General features: G+C 39.8%; 1 protein-coding gene across 1 annotated transcript in view; it reads left to right on the forward strand.

The window, feature by feature from the left end:
- Positions 1–12,867, forward strand: part of LOC311291140 (uncharacterized protein) — a gene marked incomplete at its 5' end in the record, with an annotated part of 32,862 nt that overhangs the window by 6,704 nt on the left and 13,291 nt on the right. The window contains 5 exons of the mRNA XM_084410013.1: positions 2,589–2,762; positions 4,836–5,027; positions 5,162–5,332; positions 6,526–6,690; positions 7,213–7,383. Coding sequence (XP_084266139.1) covers positions 2,589–2,762; positions 4,836–5,027; positions 5,162–5,332; positions 6,526–6,690; positions 7,213–7,383 — 873 coding nt within the window. The remainder of the gene's footprint in view (positions 1–2,588; positions 2,763–4,835; positions 5,028–5,161; positions 5,333–6,525; positions 6,691–7,212; positions 7,384–12,867) is intronic.

Consider the following 12,867-nt stretch of genomic DNA (forward strand, 5'->3'; position numbering starts at 1 on the left):
AGCAAATGTTCTTAAAACTAATCAATGTCATATAGCTCAACATGATGAAATGTTAGAATATGATCAGTATGTTAATCTAATGTTGATCGAGCTTACTGCTAGTCTCATACAGCCAACAAACTAACACATAGAATAACATTATAACTTTCAACACACTCAATGCAGTTTAGTGTGATAATGTAGAGCAAGTAAAACAGCGCTGCGTTACCTCACAAGTTTAATTTGTCAAATAAACTGACCTGTGTGAGTATTATTCAGCACTTGTGGGTAGTTTGGTAGAATGAAATGTCCTCATTCCTTTATATCCGCGGGACACGCGTGTGGCGCTGATATCTGTCTCTCATTAGCAATCACGCCCTGCTTCATACCACAGTCATGTTAAAAAACATGAATGTATTCACTCATCCATAAACATTATTAGATCCATCGGCATGACTACAAGTTCCATGATTCTGCTTATTCACTGCATTATCAACCTACGCCTTTGTAATTGTAATAGGTTAGCGACCCCTAGCTGTGAAAGAAATTACATATTGTAGCTTTAATGTGGTACAGATCCTTCTTAATGATTTTTTTTTTAACTTTATGTTATCAACCTGTTTCTCTTTTTCCTGTACCCCTAATAAAATAACACTGCATAGCATTTCAGTGAGTGAAATAAGTATTTGATCCCCAAGCAAAACATGACTTAGTACTTGGTGGAGAAACCTTTGTTGGCAAGCACAGAGGTAAGACGTTTCTTGTAGTTGGTCATCAGGTTTGCACACATCTCAGGAGGGATTTTGGTCCACTCCTCTTTACAGATGCTCTCAAAATCCTAATAGTTTCTCGGCTGTCGCTTGGCAACTCAAAGGTTTGGATTCCTCCACGGATTTTCGATACGATTAAAGTCTGTAGACTGGCTAGGCCCCTCCAAGACCTTAATGTGCTTCTTCTTGAGCCACTCCTTTGTTGCCTTGGAGGTATGTTTTGGGTCATTGTCATGCTGGAAGACCCATCCACGACCCATCTTCAGTGTTCTGGCTGAAGGACGGTACATGGCCCTGTCCATCGGCCCCTCAATACAGTGAAGTCGTCCTGTACCTTTACCACAGAAACAGCCCTAATGCATGATGTTTCCACCTCCGTGCTTGACTGTAGGGATGGTGTTCTTGGGGTCATAGTGAGCATTTCTCTTCCTCCAAACACGGCGAGTTGAGTTGATGCCAAAGAGCTCAATTTTGGTCTCATCTGACCACAGCACTTTCTCCCAAGCTTCTCTGAATCATTAGATGTTTATTGGCAAACTTCAGATGGGCTTGAACATGTGCCTTCTTGAGCAGGGGGACCTTGTGGGCGCTGAAGGATTTCAATCCGTTGCCAATGGTTACCAATGGTTTGCTTGGTAACTGTACTCCCAACTGCCTTGAGATCATTAACAAGCTCTTCCCGTGTAGTTCTGGGCTGATCCCTCACCTTTCTCATGATCATCCTTACCTCATGAGGCGAGATCTTGCATGGAGCTACAGACCGAGGGCGATTGATTTTTTCATTTTGTGTTTCTTCTATTTCCGAATAATCACACCAACAAAAGTCTCCTTCTCACCAAGCTTCTTGCTGATGGTCTTGTAGCCCATTCCAGCCTTGTACAGGTCTACAATCTGGTCCCTGACATTTGACAGCTCTTTGGTCTTGCCCATGGTGGTGGAGAGGTTGGAATGGAAGATACAGATTCTGTGGACAGGTGTCCACTGCGCTAGTAGTACTTTCTTAAAGTGACAGGACTAATCTGTGTTTCACATGGGCACAAAACCAATTTGTGGGAGGCAGAATTCTTGCTGGTTGATTGGAGATCAAATACTTATTTCACTCGATCAAATGCTAATCAATTTACAACCTTTATATTATGTGTTTTTCTGGATTTTTTGGTTGATATTCTGTCTCTATCCATTCAAATAAACCTACCATATTATTATAGACCCTTCATTTCTTTGTAAGTGGGCGAACTTACAAAATCAGCAGGGGATCAAATCATTATTTCCCCCACTGTAAATGTGTTAACTGTGTTACATGTAACAGCCTTAATAAAATTTTATTATCTGTTAATATATTAACCATAAAGTGCTAAAACGAAATGTACTGGGAAGTGGGAAGTACAGGTGCAAGTGTATGGTAATGAACATGCACATAATTGTTGTTGTGGGCACTTCAAAATATTTGCAACTTTATTAAAGAGAGTTTCTGTATTATAAATTTAGATTTTAAATTTAGATTTTTTAGAATTTCCTAGTTAAAATTTGCTGCATTAAAGAGGCATGCTCACTCTCATGTAAACAACCCCAACACGGTGGAGAAGCATAAATGAATGAAGAATCTTCCTGACACAGAGAAGGAAGTCAAACAGTATTTAAATGTTTTTATTTTGATACTGTCACATGTCTACTGGGAAGAAAACTTAAACAAAAACTAAAACAGACAATTTGTAAATATTGTATTTGATGAACATTTCTACGTGCACTGATCATTGTGATTCAGTTTAAGTTATAATTCATCTGATAATTTAATTTAAAACACAATGTTACATTTAATTCAAGTTTCATGTTTTGTAGACTTTCAGACTGCAGTATCACAGAAGAAGGTTATAAAGCTCTGGCTTCAGCTCTGAGATCAAACCCTTCACACCTGATAGAGCTGGATCTCAGAGGAAATGATCCTGGACAATCAGGAGTGAAGGAGCTTTGTGATGTACAACAGAGTTGGTGGAATAAGCTGAAAACACTGAGGTGAGTGTTATTAAGACAATAAAGTGTTATTAAGACAATAAAATGCAATAGTTTTTAGCTGAAAGAGAATTAAACAGTCAAAAATAAATTTATAAAAGCTTTGAAATGACTAAAGGACCTTTAAAATACTATGAAAGAAATCTTTATATGGCAGGTAATATCAGTGTACTTCCTCTATCTTCAGCAGTGGTGTAGTCGGGGCCATACGCACATATACGATATATACTTACTTTTTGCCGAGGACTGTTTTTGTATTACGACTTCTAAGGATTAATATTTGCATGTACCCACTTGTTTTGTTCCTTCAAAAGTCCATAAGCTGTTGTCATTTTAGCTGCCCCTTTAACTGTGTGTCCAAAACTGTTGCGTGAACTCACGATTGTTTGTTGTAATTAGTGCATTGGCACTTCTACCATTCTGCCTGTTCCCGCCCATCATCGACTCACAAGAGAACTCTGCCGTATGAAAATTAACCATGGTTTTACTACAAAAACAAACAAAAACATGTTATTGTAGTTATTCCATGGTAACCAAAATTAACCATGGTTTTGCTACAAAAACTTTAGTTTAACTATGGTATTATTGTGGTTATACCACTGGTAATCAATACCACAAACAACTGTTAATTTTCGTAAGGGAAACTGTCTCAGACTCCTGTCAGTTCCACTTGATGCTTTGAGTGCGCCTCTCTCTCTCTGCATTAAAAACGACATAAGGAAATATAGTGGTGAGTGAAGACACTCTGATGCATTGCCTTGTAAAAAAAAAAAAAAAATCAGAATCAGAAAAAAAAGCAGAATAAAAAGCACACCCCAAGCGGTACTGCGGCCACGATGCAAAATGTCGTTCCCTGAAGGAGGGAACGGTAACGTCACTTTGGTGACCGACGAATAGGAATCTCACTAGAGTGGCCAATCTACTTTGAGTGTAACTAAAACAAGCCTATGCACATTGACATGCGTTAATTGAAATCTGCTGCTCTGCCTCGCAGCAGGGGTATAATGAGCAACAGGTGCATCACATCTTCAAGTTTTCACACTGGAAAAAGAACGCTGCGGAAGCCACATCCTTCCCTGAAGGAGTTATGTGGAGATATACATATGGACTAACCCTGTAGGGTTGTACTACATATGAAAGTTACTAGGGTGACTACAACCTCGTAAGAGATGGGTTCTCCCAAGGGAAAGACACAGGCTTCCGTTTAGGAGCAACCGTGGAAAAGTACACATATGGGATCCCTTTAGGGTCACACATATGGCACCCAGCCTTGACCCGATTCTCAAGTTTACCGCAGAATATAGGCCTTGCGCAGGACACTCTACACGTCCGACTACCATGGGTGACGGGACTCAACAGGGTCTGCCCATAGGGACTCTCTGGAGCAATTTTGGTGCAGCAGGACAACATTGAGCCGGGCCTCTCGGTACTTCTACCCGTTTGAGGTGAGAACACAGGAGGATACCGGCTCTACACGTAGACTATAGAATCTAGCGAACGTGTTAAGTGTTGCCCAGCCCGCAGCACTACAAATATCTGTCAGCGAGGCGCCATGTGCCAGCGCCCAGAAGAATGCAACACTTCTTGTAGAGTGAGCTCGCATCCTGAGCGAGCAAGGCACGTCTTGTGCTTGGTAAGCCAAGGTGATGGCATCGACTATCCAGTGGGCCATCCTCTGCTTGGAGACAGCCTTTCCCTTCTGCTGGCCAGACCAAGAGCTGGTTTGAGGTCCGAAGGCTTTATGTTCTGTCCACGCACAGTCACATAGCGTGGACGGGACAGAGCAAAGCCAGGGCTGGGTCTGTCTCCTCCAGGAGTCGTGATTTTCAGAAATAGCCGCTGCCCACCGGTTGAGAATCACTGATATAGTGTATTTTCACACTTAATGTAATTCTAAAGCAATATTTTAATTATAGTCATATAGAACTGTAATGCGGACAACAAACCTAATGCGGAACTACTTCAGCCATGCAGTAGGCTACTTGAGAAATAATCTGCCGACCAATTTTTAGAATGCACTGTATTTTTATTTGTAATTATTTATTTTAATTAAACATATGTTACCAGTTTTGTTAGGACTACAAGACTGGTCTTCAAGTTTTTGGATCCTGCTGCAGATAAAGCCTGTCAGTATGTGAAAGCAATAGTGGGTGAAAACCCGTTACTCCTGAGAGAACTGAACCTGAGTGAACGTGAACTAGGAGACACACGAGTGATTCAGATCGCTGCTCTACTGCAGGATAAACACTGTAAACTCAACACACTGGAGTGAGTATTGTACATTTAGTGTTGTAGATTTAAATTATGTTAAAGACATCTTGTACCAAAAATACCATTCTCAGTTATGTTGGAATCAAGTCCTTTGTGTTTGTAAATTCTCCCTCTTCTGTTCATCATTTTAGGCTGCGTAAGTGTGGTCTAACAGAGGAAAGCTGTTCATCTCTCGCTACAGTCCTGAGATCAAACTCCAGTCTGAAAGAGCTTGACATCAGCAACAATAATCTGCAGGATTCAGGAGTGAAGAAACTCCAGAACGGATTAGAAAATACAAACTGCACACTGGAGAAACTCAGGTGAGTTCAATGAACCATTGTTTGATTTAAATATTAAAGTTAAGTTACTGTAGTGAATTAAAGAAACAGGAAAAAACATGCCTCTGTCAAATTATTTTCTTTATTTATAATTAATATTTCATTTTTTTAAGTGATATTAATTGTATAACTTTTTTATTTTTTAAATATCTTTTCTGTAGACTTTCAGACTGCAGTATCACAGAAGAAGGTTATAAAGCTCTGGCTTCAGCTCTGAGATCAAACCCTTCACACCTGATAGAGCTGGATCTCAGAGGAAATGATCCTGGACAATCAGGAGTGAAGGAGCTCGATGATTTACTACAGGATCAGAAGTGTCAACTCAAGACACTGAGGTGAGACGTGATGAAATAATACAAAAAAAAATTTATATTTATATGAATAATTAACAGAAATGCTATTTCACTAATGGCTTTATAGGTTTTTGAGTCCTACTGCAGATAAAGCCTGTGATTATGTAAGAGGAATTGTGGGTGAAAACCCGTTACTCCTGAGAGAACTGAATCTGAGTGAACGTGACCTTAAAGACACAGGAGTGAATCAGATCGCTGCTCTACTGCAGGATAAACACTGTAAACTCAACACACTGATGTGAGTATTTCCCTTGGTTTAATACTTAACATGTTAAATATATTTAACTGGTATGGACTAAAACTATCTGTCACGGTTGCTGCTAGTAGGAAGCGCATGTGCATGAAGATTCAAGCAAAATAGCCTTTAATCCAAATATAAACCACAGGAGAACGTCTCTATTACATATGGTAAACCCTCGTTCCCAGAAGGAGGGAACAGAATCGTACGTTGTGACAGACGAATAGGAATCTCTTTAGAGTGGTCAATCTACTTTGAGTGTAACTAAACAAGCCAACGAACATTGGCATTCAATGATTTGAAGCAGCTGCTCTGCCTCGCAGCGCGGTTACATAATGAGCAGCAGGTGCATTGCATCCTCAGCTTTTTGCTGAGGAGCCGAGTACAAGCCGATGAGATAATAGGACACAGGTGAATGTATGACTAAATAGACAGACTGAGGAAAACTAGGTCACAGGACAGAACCAAATACACAATGAAGTAGGGAACACAGAACATACATGTGACACCATAATTGTTGTTCATTAAAAATGTTTTGTGATAAACTGAAGAATGTTTCGTGTCTTTGTTTTGTTTCTCTTCAGGCTGAATAATAACAGTATTACAGCAGAAGGTTGTGCTGCTCTGACTTCAGCGTTTAATTCAAACCTGATAGAGCTGGATCTGAGTGAGAATAAACTAGGAAACTCAGGAATGAAGAAGATCTGTCCTCTGTTGGAAAATACACAATGCAGATTAGAGAAACTGAAGTGTGTATTAACACTCATCTACATTTCTGCATGTTATATTTAAATTTGATTTATACATGTCCATTTGATTAGATTATCATGAAAAAGGACAACATTGGTGCTAAAATTAAATTTTTTACTTCTGCTTAATTTTTGGACACATTGGACACACATATATTTATATATAATGTTATACAAATATGTTACATATTCTCCAACACATTTTCTTTTTTAAATATTTACATTTTTGGTGATATTATTGTATTTCAATGCTGACATGACTTTCACTGTATACACATGTATCTTAGCTTAGAAAATTAAATAATTTTTCAGGTTTATTATGTATAAAACACAGTATTTTTATGTACTCTCTCAAAGAAATAATCAAATAATTTTCCAAAGTAAACATTGCAACTCTGTTAACATAAAAGTACATTTTTAATTATTGTAAAGCAATCAAATGAACCAAACACTGGCCAAAACACACATTCTTAGTGATCACTAAATATAAGTATTAATTCTCTGTCCTGTTCATCATTTTAGGCTGCGTAAGTGTGGTCTAACAGAGGAAAGCTGTTCAGCTCTCGCTACAGTCCTGAGATCAAACTCCAGTCTGAAAGAGCTTGACATCAGCAACAATAATCTGCAGGATTCAGGAGTGAAGAAACTCCAGAACGGATTAGGAAATACAAACTGTACACTGGAGAGACTCAGGTAAAACGGTTAAATTAATTGCATAACTATTTTTAAATTCCCCCTGTAGTAAACACTCAGCAGTGGTGTCAAAGCATATTAAAAACACAACACTGAAATATAAACATTAAAAACTTGATTTTCACCACAAGGGGTCTTTAGGTTAATTTTTAAAGCTCCCACAAACTTGCTTAACCTGGAGGGAAACAGCTTCCACTATAAATTGCAGTAGGCCATTTATGTTTAAATGATTTGTCTGTGTGTGGACATTGCTTAATGCATATGTGTACATAGGCCTGTAGCACAGAGCCAATTTCTAAATCTATACAGGTTAACTTTGAGTATAGTTCAAGCAAACTCTGTTTTTTTTCTCAAAAACGTGGAATGCTTTATAGTTGTTGTCTGCTGTGTTCAGACCAATGTTTCCTCTTAGCCGCGCACAGAAGAAAACATAAAACGGCACGCAGAGAACAGACGCACAAGGTGTGGGCAAATTATTGCAGTGCTCTGTTTAACCGCCATAGAGTTTGTGTCGCTATAGAGTTAAGGCCAGTTCACACCAAGCACGATAACTATAAAGATAACGATAAAGATATAATTCTAAAAATCGTTCTCCATATTAAAGAATAACAGAGTTCACACCACAACTATAACGATAAAGATATGAGGAACGATATCGTTGGGATCACTTTCAGAACGATTTTTTTCCAGCTGTCAAACGATAAAACACTGACAGGCAATCAGAATCCATGCTAATTTAAAGGTCTCGCGCATTTAAAATGGGGCGGGCGCGCGCGTGCTTAGAATAAAAAGACTGTTATCGGTCGTTGGTGTGGACGCATATATAGTTATCTTTATCGTTATCTTTATAGTTATCGTGCTTGGTGTGAACGGGCCTTTAGAACCGATGAATGCGGTTTACAGCTTCCATAGAAAAAGAATGATGTGGTTGTGTGTGAGCGGCAGAGATCCGATTATCCGAATCAGTCTCTTTAGGCATACTTTCATATTTTCAGACCAAGTAGCTCAATATGAGAGGCAACGTAAAATGCAAAGACGTGAAATAAATGTCTGGGAAATAAAACCGGAATGGCCCGGCAAAAAAGACACAGGCAATGGTCAAGGCAGGCAGTGAACGATCATAAAACAAGGAATCTGACTAGGGTCAAAAACACAGGCTATGCAAGGTAGAGCAAGGAAACAAGGATTCGGGTGATGTTGGAGCTCATCCGCTGCTCTGCCAAGCGTTAACAGCTCGGGGTGAAAACGGCTAAAGCAGTGGTTCTCAAAGTGTGGGGCGCAATGTTACTGCAGCGGGGGCGCGGAAGATCAGCAAAAAAATAAAAAAAATACAGCCGCTACGTTACTACGGCGTCTAAGTGCGTGAAAGCGGTAGTGATAGCGCTCTTCTTTTATAGAGCGGCAACGAACGGCAATTACACTGAATCGTTCTTCAGACCGTTGGAACAAGCCCAACAAAGAAGTTGCTCGCCAAAGAAAAAAAAAAAACTCTTCAGCGGACCGAATCATGAGCTGCTATTGTGAACGCGGCACTCCGCTGCTGTGCGCTCTCTGGTGAGAAGACCAACCAGAAGCTGAGCTCGTGAGGCACTCTCCAAAGCTGCTATATATTACATTTTAATTATAAATTAAAAGTTAAAGTTCTGGTTTATTATTCTCTCTTACTGTTGATTCAATGACATGACAAATTAAAACTATTCCTGTTTTTCATTGCACGTTTATATTTTATTTTGTTATTTTTTATTTTTCAAGGAGAAATACAGAAAGCAGGCCTTCAATAATTTCCTAAATCATAGACACTTGTAAGTTTATCATTGCACGTTTTTCATTGTAAAAAAACTTTCCGCTTATATATATATATATATATATATATATATATATATATATATATATATATATATATATATATATATATTTAAATATATATTTAATTTTTGGGGGGGGGGGGGGGGGGGTGGCGCCAGATTTTTTAAAGGTTTAAAGGGGGGCGCGACCAAAAAAGTTTGAGAACCACTGGGCTAAAGTGTTTATCAAGTTAGTGGTATTACCTCCTGCATATTCTATTTGTGCGTGACATGAGCGCGCACAGCGCGTGCCTTCTGCAGGTCATGCTTAACAGGTTGGTCATAAAAGCCGAAATGTGCCCAGATGTAGGCTTTTAAAGTAGTTGGAGCATTTTTGATGTTCTCACACTCGCATCTCACCTCCCTCTGCCATTGTATGCTACCGCGACAAATGACGTCAGAAAAGCATCAGTACATTATAATCAGTTATGGTCTATTACTGAACCAATACCGAATCGTCCTTGTCTGCATCGCGATGCATAGTAGAAACGATTAATTTCGACACCGCTATTATCTTTGTTCTTTGATTAACTTAAATGACAAACACCATTAGTGGCTGCTGTCACTTTAAGATATGCCGCTTGTAAAGAAATCTTTAAAGATTTACACGATTAATACCGTTCCAAATTATCTTACATCCTATCCAGGATATACTGTATAGATAATCCCGCGGTAACTACAGAGCCTATCCTGTAGCCATGCCTTTAAGAGTTAGGTGATCAGTCTCTACAAACTCGTATTTTATTATAAAGATAATAAGGATTATAAATATAATACATCTCCCCTCCGTAGTATAAGTCTACCTTTTTAGGTACTCTTGGACCGTGTTCGCTATACAACAATGCCCTGTCATAAGCTGCCTCTTTGGTTAGGCTTTATAATCAATCAAATCTCACAGTGCATAGATTTTCTTATCAGAAAAGAATGCTCACCCTCCTGCCGTTTTCCTCCAGCCAGGATCTTCCTGATCCGGATAGAAGGAGACACGTACTCAAAAATTCCAGTCAGATGATTATAATAAATGTTTAACAATATTTATTAAAAGAATCAAAAATGAAAAGAATACTTGTTACAGGTTATAATCAGAGTACTAGTCTAACCATGGGTGTCGGAAGAAAAAAAAAAGTGGGTGGGTCCTCCCCCAGAAAAATGTTTACTGGAGTAACTGTTAAATACGATTTATATGTATTCTGGTGCCTTTAAATTAAAACAAGTAAACTAAACTCCACTTCACGTCGGGCGGTTCTTTGCCTCCACGTCGTGCATTAAATGCACAGCTATCCGTGGATAATCCCGTTAATACCATGCTCATTTGCCAGCAATGACAACTTAAAGCTGTTATTGATGTTTGCAACGCAATATTTGGCTGGAAGGGTATAACGGGCGGTTACTTTCGTCAGTTGCGGCTCGTTGAGAAGTATAATGTAGCTATTCAGCGGAAACGGAGTTTAATTTATAAGGGAATTCCTCAAGTGGAATGGATTTTGACTGACGGCGCTATGAAAAGACAAATGCGCTGAATTAGAGACGGTAAAAGTAAGTGGGTCCAATATCATTGGTCTTAAAAAGTGGGTGGGTCTTTACCCACCCATATACAATGGTTCCGACGCCCATGAGTCTAACAGAGAAATAATAGCTAGGCTTAAAGCTTCTTGCATCCGAAAACTGCTGGCGTTCCGGATTGGAGATTGCAAGGAAGAGCGAATGAGTTCTGTCCAGGTCTCATCTTTTATAGTCCGAATTCAGATGTCTTCGTCATATTTACTGTAAGGCACATGACTGCTTATTTCAATGTCACATGTACAACTGCTGGTCCCAGCAATTGTCGTCCTGCTATTCCTGTACAAACATGACTCTGTCCAGTTAGTGGCTTTGCTCTCCGTCGATACAACAGTTCCTTTGTATTTTGTGGACAATGACACTAGTCACTGCTCTCTCATGTGACTTTGAGCGAGACAGAGATGGACAGTGACTCCTTTATTTCAGTACAATATTTTTAGACGGTCATATGCTTTAGCAACCCAGCTAGTTCATCAGTGGCATTATTATTCACAGACTTCTTATTGTGACCCTTTCTGCGTTGACGTCGAGTTTCAGGTGTAAAAGAAGCGAAGGAAATGCCACTCTCATTTGGACCCCCTTCACCCAGCAAATCACGCTGCTGACCGAGACACTGATCTCACATGCGCCTCATTCTCTTACAACTCTTTATGTTCATTGAAGACTTTATTTAAAGGGGACATATCATGCTAAATCCACTTTTTTAGCCCTTAAATGCATTTTGTTGTATATTTTTAGTGTTTAGAAGTATAGAAAATTTCAAATTAGTCTCTTCAGGTGTTTCGTTGATATCTTTATATTCTGTTTTGGCCTTATTTTTCAACCGGTTCCGATTTTTCTATTATCTATGACGTTTTGTGAACTATTACGTCACAGTATTTGCAGCGGAACTGCCAAATAAGGACATCGACTACCGGCTCAATACTTCGAGCAATCCGCCATATTTATTTCTCGCTGTGATTTTGTAGTCTAAGCTCAAGGATGCAGAAGTTACGAGAGGGTAAGTCAAAATGTTCGGTTGGATGTAGTAACCCAAACGCTTCATTACACCGTCTCCCAGCGTCAGAACCTCTTCGAAGTGCCTGGTGGAGTTTTATTTTTAACAGAAATGTACCCATAGTCATTTTTGTGTGCACAAACGCGAAGCACTTCAAGGATAACTACCTCAGCAACAACAGGGTTTTTCCTGCATTGAACTTGTTTTAGCACCCGCCAAAGTCTTATTTGATCGGTGAGAGTAATGTAGATGAACTGCCGCGCTTGTGACAGGGCGCATGTTTAACTGAAAGAAACAGCAAATAGAGACCCGGTCGCGCGCGCTCTCTCTCTCTTCCGAGCCAGGCGAAAGTGTAAACAAGACTTCACCGTCTCCAAACTAGGCGCTGTCTTGCTCTCTCTACCCCTCGCACATATTAATCAAAATAAATAGATACAGTGGTAAAAGCAGTGCCGTCGCAGGTGGGGTGCGAGGCCCTGTGCGAACTTGAAATGCGAGGCCCTGCTCTTTGATGTGGATGCTCAGTTGCGCATAAGTCACACGGACGTAGCTGTCCTAGTTCTATTGCACGCATAATCTCGCTGCAATAAATTTTTATCAAGTAGAATAATACAGCATAATCATGCACATAGTCTCAGCTATGACTTTTTGCTATTTATTTCAGAGATTGAAGCGCGTGTCCGAGTGAAGACGGTGCGGCGTGCGCGCGAGTCACACGAGAAAACACTGTATCCGCGCCACTGATCGCAGCGGCAACGAGCACTTTGATCACTTGATTTAAAAAACACATTTCAGCGCTAGATCGTCTCTTATTTAAACGAACGAAATGAATGCTCTGCCAGTTAACTGGAGATGTTTTATTTATTTGTAGAATTGGTACATTGGTGCCGCGATATGTTTTAAAAAGTGGTGGGGACAAAAAAAAAAAAACAACAGCAGGATTGCGAGGCCCCCTCTGGCGCGAGGCCCTGTGCGGTTGCACAGTTCGCACAGCCTATGCGACGGCTCTGGGTAAAAGGTCGGAAGACCAAAGTTTCATGTGCAGCATTCGGAGATATTTTTTTCCTGAATTACCGTGTGAAT

The sequence above is a fragment of the Rutilus rutilus genome (genome assembly GCF_951802725.1).
Source record: "Rutilus rutilus genome assembly, chromosome: 5".
Taxonomy (NCBI): domain Eukaryota; kingdom Metazoa; phylum Chordata; class Actinopteri; order Cypriniformes; family Leuciscidae; genus Rutilus; species Rutilus rutilus.